We start from the raw sequence: 18,943 nt of genomic DNA on the forward strand, positions 1-18,943 counted from the left end.
CTGCGGTTCGAAGTCGGCTTGAAACTGTAGGTCCCTCCATTTGTGGAACAGCATAAAAACGCACACCTCAAATAGGAGGAGGAGCTCGGCCAAACACCCAAAAAAGGTGTACGCGCCAATTATATATATATACAGTAGATTCTGTTTTTATGCGGTATATATTATACGTTCCGCAAGAAACAGCATAAAAAAAAGCATACAAAAAGCTACCAGTTCTATAGTAAAACTATGGATACGTTTCAAAAGTGCTAAGAACCGCATAAATCTGAAATAATGTAATAAAATCGCATAAAAAAGGGTACTAGTCCCATATTATAACTATAGATACGTTCCATAGACCGCATGAATCTGAAATAATTAAATAAAATCGCATAAACAAAAAATTGTATTTTTGAAAATTATATCTTTATTTAAGAAACGTCACAGTCGAAAAATAAATTTACATCGTCAGATATAGAATCAGACAATACCCACATGTTGCGCATTCGTTTAGGATTTGGCGTAAAATCTCTTTCGTCACTTGAGGAAATGTACACGCCTGATCTAGATGGTGATGCAGGCGGTTCCATACTTGTAGGGTTAGCATTTTTGATGTAATCTGTGATGAGTTTTTGCTTAGCTGGTTGAGAATCTTGTTTATATGTACAATTCCCGATAGGTCGACATGCATTTTTTAATTTTTTAAAAAACCGCACTATTTCAAAACCGCATAAAAAACCCGCATAAAAACAGAATCTACTGCATATAAGGCAAGGGCGGGAATCAATGCTAGCCTAAATTCAAAAACTCGATTCCAATAGTTTTGTACCCAGGAATCTTCCATATAAAGGGTGTTTTTTTTAGAGGTTAGGTTTTCAAGTAGATGGTCTTTTTGACAGCTGTCACTTGATTTATGCTCAGTTTGGTTTGCCATTTCATAATGAATAGACTTACACCTGAACAAATCGTGCAAATTTATTACGAAAATAATGGTTCGGTTCGCGCGACGCATCACAAGAAAATTTTGTTCAGCGATGAAGGTCACTTTTGGTTGAATGGGTATGTCAATAAGCAAAATTGTCGCATTTGGAGTGAACATAATCCAGAAGCCATTGCTGAGACGCCGTTACATCCTCAAAAAGTCACTGTTTGGTGTGCTCTATGGGCAGAGGGAATCATTGGTCCATATTTCTTTAAAAATGAAGCCGGCCATAATGTTACAGTCAATGGAGAGCGCTATAGAGCCATGATTAATGACTTTTTCGTGCCTGAATTGGACGATGTTGATGTGGACGACCTTTGGTTCCAACAAGACGGCGTTACATGCCATACAGCCAACGCAACAATCGATTTATTGAAGGAAACTTTTGGTGAGCGCATTATCTCGCGCCGTGGACCTGTGGCGTGGCCTCCAAGATCGTGCGATATAACACCGCTGGACTATTTCTTGTGGGGCTATGTGAATTCGCTTGTCTACGCAGATAAGCCCGAGACGATTGACGTCTTGGAAGAGAATATTCGGCGCGTTATTGCTGACATATGGCCGCAATTGCTGTAAAAAGTGGTCGAAAATTGGGCCTCCCGGCTGGAATTTATTCGAGCCAGCCGCGGCGGCCACTTGCCCGAAATCATTTTTAAAACATAATGGCAAACCCTTATCTTTATAATAAAGCTAAATTCTTGGTCATAACATTAAATTACAGTAGGTTCTGTTTTTATGCGGTAGATACGTTCCGCAAGAAACAACATAAAAAAAAAACAGCATAAAAAAAGCTACTAGTTCTATAGTAAAACTATAGATACGTTTCAAATGCTAAAACCGCATAAATCTGAAATAATGTAATAAAATCGCATAAAAAAGGGCACTAGTCCCATATTATAACTATAGATACGTTCCATAGACCGCATGAATCTGTGATGAGTTTTTGCTTAGTTGGTTTAGAATCTTGTTTATATGTACAATTCCCGATAAGTCGACATGCATTTTGTAATTAAAAAAAAAAACGCACTATTTCAAAACCGCATAAAAAAAAGCCGCATAAAAACAGAACCTACTGTATATACGTTTTATTTCATCTTGAAAACCTAACCTCTAAAAAAAACACCCTTTAGAAATACATACCATCGAAAGATGTGTGAGGGAATGTATCTGTAGCAAAATGAGAGGAACCCACATTTACATACTTTCAAATAGTCAGGTGGCTATGATTTGGCGGCCTCCAAAATGGTAAATGACTGCCTGAACCTTGGGGAAACTTTAACACTCTATTATACGTATAGTATTAAATTGCGTTCTGAACATGACGGATATGAGGGAAATGAAATGGCTGGTCATCTAGCGAAGAAAGGCGCAAGAATGTCTCGTGAACCTTTCTGTAAACTTATAAAAGGCCACTTTAACGAATTTCTTACAAAGTGGGAGGAGAATAAATTCGTTGAACACTAACGAATTTTTATCAGAGCGAAGCAATCCCTAATGACGGACAGAGAAACTTCTGCTGAGCAATTTCTCTCAGCAGAGACTTAACACGTTTAACTGGTTGCTTCACAGCCCACTGTAGCCTAAGATATAACTTAAACAAATTTGCTCTCTCTAAGACCATCACCCGTCAATACTGTGAAATGGATACTGAAACTTCTTTGTAAATGTCCTGCACTAGACAGAAAAAGGCTACACCACCTTAGTGGTATCCATATTAATGGGGGTACAATAAGCCCCAGCATGTGCTAAAATTCTTGAGAAACCTTAAAATACATATAGGGTACCTCAGCCGGCTTTACACAATGGATCTTTTTTGGTCGCAGTGCACAGTAATAATAATAATAATAATATCTGTTTTACAATATTCGCAATACTTTCCATGCTGCATTTTTTTCGTTATTTTTTTTTTTTTAAACTCTCCTTTCCCCAGTAGTGAACACACTTGAAACCCTCCTACTCCCACTCTTCACGAAACACGTGGCCCCAGGCCCTCATTGGCATAGCTTCTGACGAGTGCATAGTACCACCACTGCACTCACCGTCATAAACGCCCAGATAAACCACGGGCTTAACCAAAACCGGCCCTGCGAGAGGACTCTCCTAGTAGCGTTGGTCTTGAAGAGGGCTTTCGATACTCTCAGCCATTCCACACTACTAGATGACATTTTACAGCCGACACTCCCGCCAGGGCTGAAGAGGTGGACCGCGAACTACCTGAGTGGTCGTCACTCGTCGGTAATATTTCGAGACCAAACCTCAAAACAGAGAAAAATAAAGCAAGGAGTACCGCAGGGTGGTGTCCTTTCACCCTTGCTTTTCAATTTCTATATTTCGAAACTCCCCCAGCCACCAGAGGGAGTCTCACTGGTCTCATATGCCAACGACTGCACGATAATGGCGTCGGGCAATGACATTGATGGCCTATGCTCAAAAGTAAACGACTACCTCGCCCGCCTTTCTCGCTTCTTCACTGCGAGAAACTTAAAACTTTCTCCCACTAAATCCACGGCGACCCTTTTCACCACCTGGACCCTTTTCACCACCTGCCACTTCAGGTGCACGTCGATGATACCCCAATACCGACGGTAAACAACCCCAGAATTTTGGGAGTCACCTTTGACAGCTTGCTCTCCTTCTCAGCGCACACAACCGCTATTGCAACGAGAGTACAGAATCGCAACAAGGTCCTCAAGTCGTCGCCGGCAGCACTTGGGGCAAAGACAAAGAAATGTTGCTGTCGACTTTCAAAGCAATAGGCCGACCGGTTCTGAACTATGCCGCGCCTGTCTGGTCGCCTGGAACCAGTGATACGCAGTGGACGAAGCTTCAGACCTGCCAGAATACTGCCATTAAGACCGCGACAGGATGTCTCCTGATGTCCCCTATCCAACACTTACATGACGAGGCGCACATGGTCCCGGTTAAGGAGCACAACAAAATGCTCGGCAAGCAGTTTCTGCTTGGGTGTCACCGTAGGCCTCACCCATGCAGACACCTGCTCGAGCCTGAGCCACCTCCCAGGCGCATCAGGAGACACTTCCTCAACTACGTGGACGAGATCCAGGACAAAACGGACAGACCACTCCAGGATCAGACAGTATACAAACAGGCAATTAACGACATTCATCGGGAGACCCTTACCACCTTCCTAAGCTCCCGACCCCCGAATGCCGTTATCGGAGTCCAACCACCACCTATCGCAGACGAAGAGCTCCAGCTTCCTCGAGAGTCCCGCGTAATCTTGGCACAATTACGTTCTGGATATTGTAGCAGGTTCAACTCCTACCTATCCTGAATCGACCCCGACATACCAAACATATGTCCTGCATGTGAAGGCACCCCGCACGACACTAACCACTTTTTCACATACCCCACTGGGTTTCATCTAACACCCCTCTTCCTCTGGACCCAACCTGCCGAAACAGCATGTTTCATGGGTCCATATTCAACCACCCAAGTTAAAGCAGAATTTAAAAAATAAGTTACCCCATAATTTTTTTGAATTAAATTCAAATTTTATTTTATTTAGGAGAAGGCTAAACCGTGGTAATACATAAAAGTCGATAATAATTTTTCAAAATATATTGTTTCGTAAAATTTATATTTTGGATAAAATTGGTTGTAAATTTATAACGAATTTATATATTCCTCAATCGCGTGCCATTGAAAGTTTATAAAAATAGAACGATATATATGTATATGTATGTGTGTATGGATGTAAGTGTGTGTGCAGAATGTTAAAATACATATAGTAATTATACTAAAAACTGTCGAGCAAAATATCGTTATAAGTTTGCACAATTTCCAATCATAATCACAATATAAAAATATTTGTGTGTATGTATGTAAATGCGGCTATGTATAAGTTAATAAATATATCGTTTCGTAAAAATTCCGCGCACGCCATAAGCGTTCTTCACTTAACGTTTCCTCAACCTCAAATTCGAAGTAGATGCCATATTTTGAACTGGCGCTCGTAGACGCGACGGCCTCGCCAAATCCATCGGCACCGGATGGCCTTTGTCGCGTTTCACCAAATTGATGCGTGTCATTTTGGTTTTAAGTTCACGTCGGCGCAATGCAGCCTCACCCAAAGTCTTAAGCGCCTGTTCAGTGCTCGAACTACTATTGCCGCCGCTGCTCGAGTCGGACACTATCGCCTTCGGCACCAACGCCAACGACGACAAAGAAACTTGCTGGGCGTGTCGTGTTTTCATCACTGTGGCCAATTTTCTGTTTGAAGCGAGTACTGGTATTCTACTCGACTGCCGTTGAATTTTGGACGTGCTTGGCTTCGCTACATCTTTCGCCGACTCTGCTGCGTTTGTAGCGGACTTTTCGCGCAGTGAACGCCGAGGCTGAGTAACTTCTAAGGTGGACTTGTCAGTATTAATTGCAGTCTGAATGTTAGCACCCAGAGCAGATTTGTTTTGGGTGTCCAAATCAGCGCGTGAGGCGGATCTGGTGCCAGAGACACCTACTGCGCGTGTAGCGGGTGCACTTCTTGTGTTAGATCTAGTGCGTCTGCCAAAAACAGCACTGGTACGTGTAGCAGATCTCGTTCGTTGGGCGGTACCAACACTTTGTGCATCATCATCATGTGCTCGCGCAAACAAGGCGCGCCGTGTAGCAGAACGAGCGCGTGAAGTGGAGGGGGCATGCGTAGCAGATCGAACAGAGTCGATATTATCATGTTCTTGCGCAAGCGTAGCGGGACGTGTAGCGGAGCGGGCACGTGTAGAAGAACGACTACGTGAAGCAGAGTCGGTTCGTGTAACGGAACGAGTACGTGAAGCAGAGCGGGCACGTGTTTCCGATACAGCGCGGTTAGAGGAAGATGTGCGTGTAACCGATTTCATTTCATCCGGCTCACTTAATTTCGCTCGTGTAGATCGCCTTACCGTTTCGCTATTTTTCTCAAGGCCAGCTGATCTCCCCGAACGTGTACGCGGACGGCCTCGTGTGTGTTGTTGTTCTACCACTTCCTCGCCAATTTCAGCTGTTTCCGATGACACCTCTGGCATGGAAGTCCTATTCCGAGTTTTCCGTGGTGTTCCAGCACGGAGGCGCTTGACAAGCGGCGATTCTAAACGCGGCGAAGCAGCCATCTCTCCAGCTGAAGCTATTCCAACGGGTTCAGGTGTAGAGTGATAGCCTCGTTTTAAACTTGTGTGTGGTTTCGAAGCTTTGGTGGTTGCTTTGGTTGAAGCCTCAGTTCTGACTTCTTCTTCGCTGCTAGTTAAGGCATCGGAATCCTAAAATTTGTTATGACTTATTAAACTTTTAAGTTGTGGTATTTGTGTTAGGTAAAATAAAAATAAAAAGCAAATGTCGAAAGCTTACGGAATAGTTAATTATTTCATTTATTTTAAAGACTAAAATTGGTTTAATACACCAGAGTGACGGACATCTTTTAATCTGGCGACAAAAGTTGAATATTGGATTTTTCTTCAGATAGCTACTCAGTTTAAAAAATGTATACAATTCCAATTTTTTTTTTTTTTTTTGTTCACAAAGGACGAATTCTTTTTTTTTCGTTCAAATGTGCCCACTCCTTGGGCAATCATTCTGCCCCAACCTAGCCTATAACCTATAAAGCGTGTGAGACACGAGTTAAAGCGCGGAAGGCGAGTTGAAGCGCGGAAGACGAGTTGAAGCGCGGGAGAAAAGTTGAAGCGCAGGAGACGAGTTGTAGCGCGGGGGATGAGTTGAAGCGCGGGACACGAGTTGAAGCGCGGGACGAGTTAAAGTGCGGAAGACGAGTTGTAGCGCGGGAGATGAGTTGAAGCGCGGGACACGAGTTGAAGCGCGGAAGACGAGTTGAAGCGCGGGGACGAGTTAAAGCACGAAAGACGAGTTGAAGCGCGGAAGACGAGTTGAAGCGCGAGAGAAAAGTTGAAGCGCGGGAGACGAGTTGAAGCGCGGGGGCGAGTTGAAGCGCGGGAGATGAGGTGAAGCGTGGGAGACGAGTTGAAGCGCGGGGGCGAGTTGAAGCGCGGGGACGAGTTGAAGCGCGGGGACGAGTTAAAGCACGGAAGACGAGTTGAAGCGCGGGGACGAGTTAAAGTGCGGAAGACGAGTTGAAGCGCGGAAGACGAGTTGAAGCGCGGGAGACGAGTTGAAGCGCGGGAGACAAGTTGAAGCGCGGGGGCGAGTTGAAGCGCGGGAGATGAGTTGAAGCGCGGGAGACGAGTTGAAGCGCGGGGGCGAGTTGAAGCGCGGGGACGAGTTGAAGCGCGGGGACGAGTTGAAGCGCGGGGACGAGTTAAAGCACGGAAGACGAGTTGAAGCGCGGGGACGAGTTAAAGTGCGGTAGACGAATTGAAGCGCGGAAGACGAGTTGAAGCGCGGAAGACGAGTTGAAACGCATAACACGAGTTGAAACGCATAACACGAATTCAAACGCGTGAGATGAATCCAAACGTGTGACACGAATTCAAACGCGTGAGACGAAATCAAACGCGTGAGACGAATTCAAAGGCGTGAGACGAATTCAAACGCGTGAGACGAATCCAAACGCGTGACACGAATTCAAATGCCTGAGACGAATTGAAGCACGTGAAACACTCTAAATAGCGTGAGACGAATTGCCGCACGAAGCATCAATTGAAATAAAGATCGACCATAAAACAATTTTAAACCATTCGTGCAAAAAAAAAAAATTAAATTAATAATGGATTTCTTTTTCCCCTAACTAATATTTAAAACATCCAAGCTTTAGACGAGTTCTCATGAAAATTAATATGACGTGGGCGAATGGGTTGGTGCGTGACTACCATTCGGAATTCACAGAGAGAACGTCGGTTCGCATCTCGGTGAAACACCAAAATGACGAAAAACATTTTTCTAATAGCGATCGCCCCTTGGCAGGCAATGGCAAACCTCCGAGTGTATTTCTCCCATGAAAAAGCTCCTCATAAAAATATCTGCGGTTCGGAGTCGGCTTGAAACCGTAGGACCCTCCATTTGTGGAACAACATCAAGACGCACACCACAAATAGGAGGAGGAGCTCGGCCAAACACCCAAAAAGGGTGTACGCGCCTATTATACATATATACATACATACTAAAACAAGGAACTTTACCTCTAAGGAAATCGCCAAAAATAATTAAAAATAAACAAAAGATTATTTAAATAAACACAAAAAAACTCCCAAATCCGATTGCAATCAGCCAGCCACCCTCTCTCACCACCGTGCACACACATTAACGCATCCAAGTCAGTAGTATTTTTATGGGGTATTTTATGAACGTAAGTATATATTTTATATACAGAGACAAAGTTTATACAAATGTACGAAAGAATAAATAAAATTATATTTAGGTGCAAATAGGCAAGCCATATAACAAGTGACGTATGCGATAAATGGGTGGTGGTGGTGTTGGTGGCACTGGCGGAGGCGGAGGCGAAGGTGAAGGCGAAGGCGGTAGTAGATTTGGTGTTGAAATGGTTAGTAAATGCACTGGATTATCTAAAGCTGTAATCCTCGACGTCTGGTACTCACTTGGGTGGGTGTTGACTGAGCTGAATGACTGCGTGTTGCCCGGAACGTAGGTACAGCTAAGGTCGAAACTGATATATCACCACCACCGGCACGACGCTGACGTCGAACTACTGTACGTGGTGACATTACCGCCGGTGGTGAAGCCGGTATAACATCGGATGTATTGAGCTGGTGAAAAAAAAATACATAATGTTTTTTAATAACTGACTGCCTAATTATTCGCAAACTCATTTATTACCTCATCTGCATCAATAGGTCTTGCGGTTTTCCTAGCCGACGACCGCACCGGCAGCCTGGTTGCCTTCGCGGGCGTTACTTTTACTTGCTCTTGCTCCTTTGCACACAATTTCGCTTGCTCTCTGGGTTCCCCTCGATTAGGTTCAATCGCTTTTTCCAAAGATTTATCACTTGATTGCTCTTTAGTTGGTTCCTTCGATTGCCGCTTAGCAGAACTAGAGACGTTTTGGGTCAAAGTCTCTTGAGTAGGAGCACTAGCACTGCTGTTTGGATTTAAATTTTGTTTGGGTGACGTATTCACTTCAGGAGCTGCATCCACAACTATTGTTGGCAGATTTGCACGTCGTTTATTACGCTCTTGTGTCACTCCTTTAGCCATTTCAACAACCTCTTCTTCAGCATAATTGTTTTTTTCGGCATAACGTAAATTTCTCCTTACACGTGTATTGCGTACTTGACGTTCTTCACGTGCTGGTTGCTCCGATTTTTTGTCTGAATCAATTCGCGCCTCAATACGAATTTTCGGAGAGCGTGGTGGGCCTTCTCCAATTTCGGTGTCGGATCCACGTGTGGAATTAAGCGATTTACGCAGATAACGATGTCCCACCCGATTCTCACGGCCATAGGTGGTGGGCACACGTGCCGTAGGTGATATATCCTTGGTTATTATGGCACCATCGGCTGTTGCAGAAGCAGGCTTTTCTGCGTCAGGAGCTGATGTGGCAGTTTGGGTTTTTGCAGCGGACGCAGAAACTCCCTGCGATGAAGGAATTGTCTCTTCTGCAGTGTTGATTGCGTCGGGAGGTGGTTGTGGCGGTGGCTGTTGCGTGGGCTCATCTACAGTTTCACTGACTGATGTTTTACTGCGTGCAGTGGTCACTGTGGCATTGTCGTCATCATCTTTCGCGTCATTCTCTGTTTCATCATTGCTATCCTGATTTTTAAACGATTTATTGGAAAAATAATTTATTATTTTAATTTATTACTTAATTTATTATTATTAAAAGTTATACAAAAACATACCTCTTCACCCTCTGAATCATTCGCTATAGTCTTGCGTGCTGGGTTGTAATTGCCATCAACTAAATCTTTGAAATCTATAATGTGCTTGACAGTCTTTGGATCGAAATCAGCCTAAATGAAACAATTCGATTTAGAAATAAAGCATCTTATAGTTTATTACTCCAATTTTACCTTTATCAACTTATCAGCGCACTCCTTCATTTCACGCTTCAACTGTTCGTTCTGCATTACATTCAACTCTAGCGTGATCAGCTCTTTCGCTAAGAGTTTGCACAACTCTTTGTTAGTCAAATTGTTAAGCATCTCTTGCAGGAAAGTTAGCGCGATCTTGTTGTGTATGCAACCGTCAGTTATTGACGAACTTTCCAGCCGTGTGGAATCTATGATAAAACGCGTTATGGTTTCAGGCCGTATATCATGCAGAGGATTCTCGTAAGGTGCACCCAGTACTGTTGAAATCATGGGTAGCAGGCAAGGCTGTAGCAAACCATGTTTTTTGCGCTGTATCAAATTTTCAAGAAAAACACCCAAAATTTGATTTACATTCGAATCTGCAAAACAAGAAAATTAGAGTAACTATAATTAAAAAAAAAACGATAAAACTCCCACAATACCTGTACTTGGATTGAAATATCGCAAAAGCAGTTTTTCAATGATATCGCTGGACTTGATGTAGCCACGCAATATGAGGCGGCAGAAGCCAATAATTATTGCACTAATAATGCAAGTATCATCGCAGGTATCTAGAAAATGCGACATCATATAGATAACATCTACGCCTTGTCCTGCGCTTAGAACATTTGAATCATCTTCGCTATCCAAAAATTCTAATGTGTTGTAAAGTTGTCGACCACTTTTCTTCGATTTATTTTGCTCTTCTTGTTTCGCGAAATTATCCAAACCATATCTTAATTGGAAAATATGTTGAAATATCTTTGATATTAAGATTATTATGCTTACCTGTCCAGCAGTTCGAAAATACACGTTATCGAGGTTTCCCATATGCGAATATTGTGATTTTTAAAAAACTGCGCATACAATTCTTCGAAAACATCTTTTCCCAACGCCTCATATAGCATACTGCAGGCAGTACCGCATTTCAAAGCCCAATCACGAATCGCAATTTGATTTGAGGCAAGATGCCGACAAATGAAGTCCTGTAAAAACGCATATGAAGAAAAAAAATTTGTTAATGTTTTTTTTCCAAGGAATGCAACTTTCAATGCTCACATTGTACAGTTTTAATATGCTGGGGTTAAGGGAACGCACTTTAGGTGAAACAACCATGTAGAAGGTAATTTGCAAACTCTTTAAAATGCTTTCCGGTTTCAGAGTTTTGCGTAATTGGAGCGGCCGTTTAAGCTGAAAGTAATGAAGACTTACACATTTTAAAAGCCAACCAAAAATAAATCGTATTTATAACAACGCACCATTTCCGCATTTGGATGATTATCCAAAAGTGGTTGCAACAAATTCGTATACTCTTCGGTAGTAACAAGCTTCTCCTCGGTTAGTTGTTGTGCGCGCATATAATCTTTACGTTGCACAAAATTCATTTCTTGCTCCTCCAAATCGAGAATTTTGACTTTAAGCGATGACAACTTCAAATTCAAATCCGCATTAGAAGAACTCGCTAATAATTCGCTGATTAATGTTCGATCATGCAATAGATCATTTTGTTTGCTATTCAAGCCGCAAATATCTTGTATGATTTCCACAAATAGCTATTCAATCAGACAAAAAAAAATAAATAAAATAAAATATATGAAGGATTAAAAAAGCAAAAGTGTGCTCACTTGTATACGCGCATTTTGATCAGTTATCAAATTTTCGGCGCAACGCACAATCACTTCGATGACCTTCTCATCAAGGCGAAAGGTTTTCAAAAGATATGCAAGTAGTTTTTGTAAATTGCCACGCCCGATCTCGTCACCCAAGTCGAATGTATACAGTATTTCCATTAGGGAAAGCAGTTTATACTGGAATTCCATTAGCTCAAATTTATCCATATCCGGTTTTTGCAATTGACAGAACCTGTGTTTAGAGAAGTGAAAGAGAGTCATCGAACAAATATTACATACTTCATAATTTAAATTTTCATATTCAATTTACGATTACTTTGCAAATATTATTTATGCTCACTTTTCTACGTATGTACAGAATGTGCTCAATTCTGGCACAATTAAATCAAATTCTTCTGCTAGTTCCGCTTGCAAAAACTCAGTCAAACATTGCCAGTACAATGCAATTTCCATTGATAGTTTTTCATATGGCACACAACTGTGCATTTCAGCATCCTTCTCTAATGGTACACAAGCCAGTAAATCTTCTCTGTTCTGTCGTCTATAAAATGAAATAAATCGATTTTGAAATATATATTGCTAAGCCAATATTAATTATTTACTTAAATATCTCCTTAAGTGTTTGCTTTGCCACTTTGCGAAATCGATCTATTTCCGATTCACTCGAATCTAGCTTCAATGCCGATATTAGAGCAATAAGATCTTTTTGATAGGACTCAATCCATTGTTGCAGCATTATCGTTACTACCACCTTTCGCACCGCTTCCGAACGATCATTAAGACCCTGTTGCAATAAGGTCAGCCGCTGTGATACTTTGTAAGAACGCACCGGATAACTACTCATATGTAAATAAGTGTGCCGACGAACTTTTTCGTCAACGTCCCATAATCGATCCAGTATGTACGGAATTGTATGGTAGTTACGGCCCATACAAGTGATTACCGCCTGACGCACACGGGATGATGGATCTGAACACAGATGAAATTGATATGCGCGCAACACGGGATCATCTGGATTGTCTGGCACTTGTAAGCGTTGCATTGCCAATATTGCTTGTACGCGCACATTCGGCGAAGTATCATGCAGCCGATGCAGCATGTATTCCATTATGCGGTCGCAAATGGCATCATCCAGCGCTGCCTCTTGCCCCAGTGCTTTCAGTATCATGTTAACAAATTGACAAATGCGATAACGTATATGTGGATTACGCGAGATAGTCTATAAAGTAAAATAAATTTGATTCAGACTTTTTTTATTTTAACTCAGTTTGATAGCGCTTACTGTAAGTAGCCACTTGCAAATGTCAATCAACAATGGATGAGTATCATCGCCATCATATGAACTCACAAATTTAGAACAAAATAATAATGTTGTTACCGCGTACTCATTACCCTCATCCGCCACCATAGCTGTTTTTATCATTTTTATGAATGTAAACATGAAGGCGTCGTGATCCATCTGCCAAATAAAAGTAATAAGAACTAAGGCACGTAAACATTAAATGTTGTTGACTCACCTTGGCGTACAGTTGCTTTAATTCCTTTATGTATTTTTTGTGACAGGTTTCGTTTAATTGCACATTGGACATTATTGTATACATGGGGCCATGCAACAACATCGATTTGCTGGCAGTGACGCCACCGCCACCACCGCGCTGACTTTTAGCAACTGTATTTTCTTTTTCTTCATCAGCAATTGGTATTTTTCGTTTCCGTCCCATTTTTAAACAATTGAGTATACTACGATTGCGTTAATCAATTATTGTTTTTATTCCACTTTTATGCACAATATGTATAAAAACAATTCGCTGCAAAAATTTCTGATTTCCACATACAGCTTGATAAGTGTTCCGTTAAAATTTTCATAGGCAGCGTCGTTTTTTGCAGCATTGCCACATTATGGAAATTAAAAATGCTGTCGGAAGGGTTGCATTTAAAGAAAAGTCATTAAGTAATCGGATCATCGGGAAAGAAAAAACTATATATTTAAGTTTAATTTTTGTAAATATTTAAGCCTCTATTCAAACAGAACTTAACAATTTAGAGACCACTTAATTCAATCCGTGAATTATTTTCACAAAATAGTTTAAGTCGAATCAATTTTTATTAGAATCTGTAATATCATCAAAATATGGTGATATACTTATGGCGACTTGGGATACGGCGTCAGGGTCACAACCCAAAAAAATAATGCATGCACATGATCAAGGTATTTATTATTTACATCAATCTTCGTCATTCATATATACACACAAATGCTTATTGTTCTAAATGTTCATTACTTTAACCAATTTTAATTGTGGTATTAGGTCAGCCAATCGTTTCATTTCCTTCTATAGATTTTCTAGGTGTATGCTTCAGGCAATCAAATAATGTAAGAAGCTAGGTATTATTTTTGATACCAAACTTTCCTTTAATAGCCATATTGATTATACTTAGCTTTGTCAGGAAAAATACTGAAGAGTTTTTAAATCCGTATACCTTTAAATTTCTAAACATCTCTTTCGAGCTGTCCCATTTGGATGATGTTGCCCTTATTTGGTGTCGTTCCATCAACAACATAGCTTGGAGAGAGCGCGCTCAAAAGGTTTTCGTGAAATACTTTGCGCTCTTTGCTTCTCTGGCCCTTTTCCTTTTTACTGACTCTCTGACCCTTTTCCTCGTTCATTACTGATTAATCTTAAATCCTTAGAAAAGAGAAGGCCAGTCCTTCCTTTGAACTTATTGTTTGGCATTAAACCTGTGTAAATGCAATAATATAGGCCTTAGATGCATATACAGTTTACCAACACTGTATTTTATCACACCAAAGAATAGCAATAGAAGATTTAAAGCAGAATCAGTAAATTCATAAACGTGTGATCGGGAGGGATTTTTACAGCTTTTACCTAGTATTTTATAAATCGAAACCGTTATAAGTGACTTAAACCGCAAAAAAGGACCCACTATAAGTACTACCTAAAATGACGGATTCCAACATCCTGAAAAATAAATCTGATTACACGATTTATGAATCTGCCGGTTGCAATCCTACGCCACATTGCGCTGATTGGGGTGACAATGGACTGATTGTATTCGGAGCACATCATTCCGTTGCTGTGCTGGATCCGAATGTAAGTATAATTGCCTTAACAAAATTAAAGTAAAATTAAAAACACTTTACTCATCTATCCAAATAGCATAATGGTTCGGCCAAAATCATTAGCACTTATATCGGTCATGAAAGTCGGGTCAACACAGTTCATTGGCTGCGCTTGTCACCCTCTGCTCCTGAGACATACTTCATTTCCGGCTCTGATGATTGTTATGCATACATATGGCAATTCGATAGGCTATGTGAGGGTGGTCATTTCGAACCCCTTCAGCACAAGAGTCCAGTTACAAACATGTCTAGCATCTACTTGAGTAGTAATAAGTGGCTAATTGCTACAGCTGCTGAGCAGATAGTTTCCTTGTGGACGTTCAATACTTTGGGTGTAGAATTAATTCAAGCGATATGTAATATTAATAGTTACGTTTTTGGACTTAAAGTGTCTCGTTTGCCAAGCAGCGAGCAACTGCTTTTGGCGTATGGAAATGAGAAGGGTAATGTTGTTATATGGGCACAAAATAACCCATTAAAATCGAAAAGCACTGATCCAGACCCCTTCCGGATGGTACATAATTTGACCGGGCACGAAGATTGGGTACGTGCATTGGACTTTATTGAAGATGGAGATGATTTATTACTAGCAAGCGCAGCACAAGACAATTTTATACGCTTGTGGCGGATATCAAGGCGCACAGAAGAACAAGCAGGAGAAAACCATAATATTTGTAATACAATGGGCAATGATGAAACTGAAGTACGAGTGGAGGAAAAAATTGTGCACTTAAGTGCTGGCAATTGGTGTGCGATAACCTTAGAGTCGGTGCTTTACGGACACGAGGGCTGGGTGTATGGTGTCAACTGGCATAAATCGAATGAATATGGTAACTAGATATATTTTTTAATTATTGTAACTTATCATTAGCTTGCACTTACCTTATCCATTTATACTTTTTCAAATATATATATATGCTTTACAGGTATACGCTTGCTTTCCATTTCCATTGATAAATCGATTATAATTTGGGCACTTACCGATAATGTATGGATGGAACAAGTGCGCGTCGGTGAGGTGGGGGGCAATTCATTGGGATTTTATGGCGGTAAATTCTCTAGTGATGGCAAATCTATATTTGGCCACAGTTATCAAGGAGGTTTCCATATATGGCATCAATCGTCGGATAACGAAAATGTTTGGACACCTGGCGTTATAGTGGGTGGACATTTTGATAAAGTACGTGATTTGGCATGGGCACCAAATGGGGAGTACCTGCTTAGCGTGTCAGCCGATCAAACGACCCGCATCCATGTACCATGGCGGCGCTCTAACGACGAGAAAGTTGAGGAAGTTACCTGGCATGAATTGGCGCGCCCTCAAGTACACGGTTACGATATGCAGGCACTTGCAGTACTATCACGCTACAAGTTTGCCAGTGGCGCAGAAGAAAAGATAGTGCGCACATTCCAGGCTTCGGCGAATTTCAATGAAAACTTCAGGCGTATTACACGCACTCAAAATGATGCCGATGGTGATACTTTGCAAGAAAGTAAGTTTTTCTTTATACAACTTCAATTTAATTATAAATATTTTTTATATGCTGCCTTCTTGTGCTGAATTATAATTTTCCCCCCCCTTAGATCTACCAACAGGTGCCTCTGTGCCTTCTCTCGGTCTTTCAAATAAAGCTGTTTTCGGTGCAGACATCGAATCCGCGGTGCAATTAAAGCATATTAAAGACGAATATCCCGAAAATTATTTCGTACCAGTCACACTAGATGCGCCACCTCAAGAGGAGACACTTATGCAAAACACTCTCTGGCCGGAAATGCAAAAACTTTACGGCCATGGATTCGAAATTTACGCCTTAGCTGCTACACCAGACGGCAAAGTGCTTGCTTCTGCTTGCCGCGCTACGAACGAGACGCATGCGCAAATAATACTTTGGTAATAGTAAATATATTTGGATTACAATGGATATATTTGTAAAATAAAATGCTTATTGCGATTTCCAGGGATACTACAACGTGGAAACAAATTCAAAAACTTGCTGCTCATAAACTTACCGTAACTCAGATGCGCTTCTCGCCCAACGGCCGTCTGTTGCTTTCAGTTTCACGCGATCGCACTTGGGCACTATTCGAACGTGATGAAGAGTTCATAAATACCAACAGCCAACCACATTATCGATTCAAAACAGGATCTACAGCAAAAACGTCGGCGCACACTCGTATTATTTGGGATTGCGATTGGTCACACGACGGTAAATACTTTTTGACCGGTGGACGAGATGGAGTTCTGGCTGTATGGGCAAAATCTATTGGTGATACGGATGAATGGTCTGTAAGTCTTAAGCAAACATACATGAATCCAGTTATGTCTGTTGCTTTTGCGCCAGATTTTGTGACTGTTGGCGTCTATCAGCTTGCTGTAGGCTTTTTGAATGGTGATATTTTACTGCAACAGCTACAGGAATTAAATAGCGCGGAAGAAGGAAAACAGTTACAAGTCATAGATGCAACGTAAGTGTGAAATTATCGAAATTATATTTAGGCTAGAAATACTATAGATGCATTTGCGATTTTCGGAGTTTCTTTGCATTTACAGCAAACTTATGCTCGAGAAGGCGCATGATTCTGCAGTGAATCGTTTACAATTCCAGCCATTGGGTAATAGCACTGACCGTACTTCTGACGTTTTTCTGCTAGCGAGTTGTGGTGATGATTATTTCGTTAGAATATTTAAATGTACTAAGCAAAAAAGGCCAAAATAACAAAAGGCGTCAATATTAATGTAAAAAGAAAAACATGTACATATATTTGTAATACATAACATGCATTTTTTGATTATTGATACTCTTTTATTTCAGCTCAATTTTAATATTTATTGTATATAAAAAATAATAATAAAATATGCAAATCTGTTATCGAGTGTATTCGCGCTGTAATAATTGTGGCAGTGCTATACACCTAGCACAATGGGTCCGTTGCGTCTGGTTTGATGGTTAAAAGCAAATATATGTATTTCGTGATATATGGAGGTTTTTTTTCTTTGGTTGTGAAATACATTGTACAAAATATCGAAAAGATATGGGTGCATTTGAGTTGACCCAATTTATCTATTTTTATAATTTCTAACTTCTCTTGGTTTTTTTAATGCTATCCATCTACAGTTTATATAAAGGGTTTTCTAATAAGAGGTGTTATTTTGATAATCAAAGAAAAATGCTATTTTTTAATATAAATGGTCGGATGATTATTTCATTATAAAGAGGAAGGTATGCCGTTAATAGTGGAAAATAACATCGGGTAAATGACTACCACGACCACGCTTACAGGACAATATCCTTTTCATGAAATTTTCCATAACGATTCAAATCGTTAATTGTTGTTGTTGTTGTAGCAGCATAAACATTCCCCATACTTACATACGGGGAATGCTGCTGGAGTGACAGTCCTTGACTGTCGTGGAAACGTCAAATCGTTAATCATCTCTCCTGGTTAACACCTAACACCTGGTATTGGAAAACCCTTTATATTAAGGTTGTAAAAATGTATGAAATTATACCAAAAACATACACCGGTACGAAAATTTTATTTTTCTGAGTGAAGTTTAGTAATATTCTAATTAAATATGTAAATACTATAATACCACATACTTAACCGTAGTCTTAACCATAACGATATTTACTTGCGTCTATTATTGGTATCATAGCCATAAACAGCTGATATTTGCATACATTGTCATTTATTTGTTCATTTCGCAAGTGCAGGAACTAAAGAAAGATAGCAACAGACAGGGAAATTTGTAATTTGTTCATTAACATAATGGTATTATATACTGCCAAGGATGATAGAATACCAGGTTGCGCCTTCCAAATTCAACGTGTCGTCAGAGCCCATGAATAAATAAACAAAAGGAAGGGAAATTACTTGTTTGTGAAGAGGAAGAGTAGGCGAAAGCAATAGAAACTACCAAACACAAGAATTATATGTACATACACACACGCACATTCTTGCCAGAGCGTCATCCGCATTGCGTTTACTGTATTTGGAGACTATATTAATTTGTGCTTTCACAATTTATCACGCGGCATTTCGTTTTTATTAGTTTGTTTAGTCTAAATTTCACAAATCACAAGCCATTCACTGAATTTTCACAAGCATATACATAATTTCTCCTGCTTTTGTTTGTTTTGTTATGGAAAGGAACCTGACGTCAGACTTGTCACAATCACGAAAAATGAAGTAAGTTTCGGAAGACGCCACCCAGTACACAATTCGCCTTAATTCTTGATGGTATTGTTAGATTTTCAGCCACTAAAAATTC

General features: G+C 40.6%; 2 protein-coding genes across 2 annotated transcripts; one reads left to right on the forward strand and one right to left on the reverse strand.

The window, feature by feature from the left end:
* Positions 1-4,527: 4,527 nt before the first annotated feature.
* On the reverse strand, positions 4,528-13,374 carry LOC129246479 (condensin complex subunit 3). Its single transcript, XM_054885334.1, has 14 exons — positions 13,046-13,374; positions 12,811-12,987; positions 12,131-12,747; positions 11,869-12,069; positions 11,523-11,760; positions 11,157-11,450; positions 10,957-11,088; positions 10,687-10,883; positions 10,341-10,633; positions 9,898-10,277; positions 9,727-9,837; positions 8,705-9,637; positions 8,467-8,634; positions 4,528-6,216 (listed from the first exon to the last, which is right to left on the reverse strand). The coding sequence occupies exons 1-14, from the start codon at positions 13,247-13,249 to the stop codon at positions 4,882-4,884; spliced, it is 5,280 nt and encodes a 1,759-aa protein (XP_054741309.1). The 5' UTR covers positions 13,250-13,374; the 3' UTR covers positions 4,528-4,881.
* Positions 13,375-14,342: 968 nt separating this feature from the next.
* Positions 14,343-17,549, forward strand: LOC129246480 (elongator complex protein 2). Its single transcript, XM_054885335.1, has 6 exons — positions 14,343-14,641; positions 14,708-15,500; positions 15,597-16,163; positions 16,255-16,561; positions 16,630-17,136; positions 17,222-17,549. Exons 1-6 carry the CDS (start codon positions 14,492-14,494, stop codon positions 17,385-17,387), a joined length of 2,490 nt encoding a protein of 829 aa, XP_054741310.1. The 5' UTR covers positions 14,343-14,491; the 3' UTR covers positions 17,388-17,549.
* Positions 17,550-18,943: the final 1,394 nt, after the last annotated feature.

Source organism: Anastrepha obliqua, chromosome 4 (genome assembly GCF_027943255.1).
Source record: "Anastrepha obliqua isolate idAnaObli1 chromosome 4, idAnaObli1_1.0, whole genome shotgun sequence".
Taxonomy (NCBI): Eukaryota; Metazoa; Arthropoda; class Insecta; order Diptera; family Tephritidae; genus Anastrepha; species Anastrepha obliqua.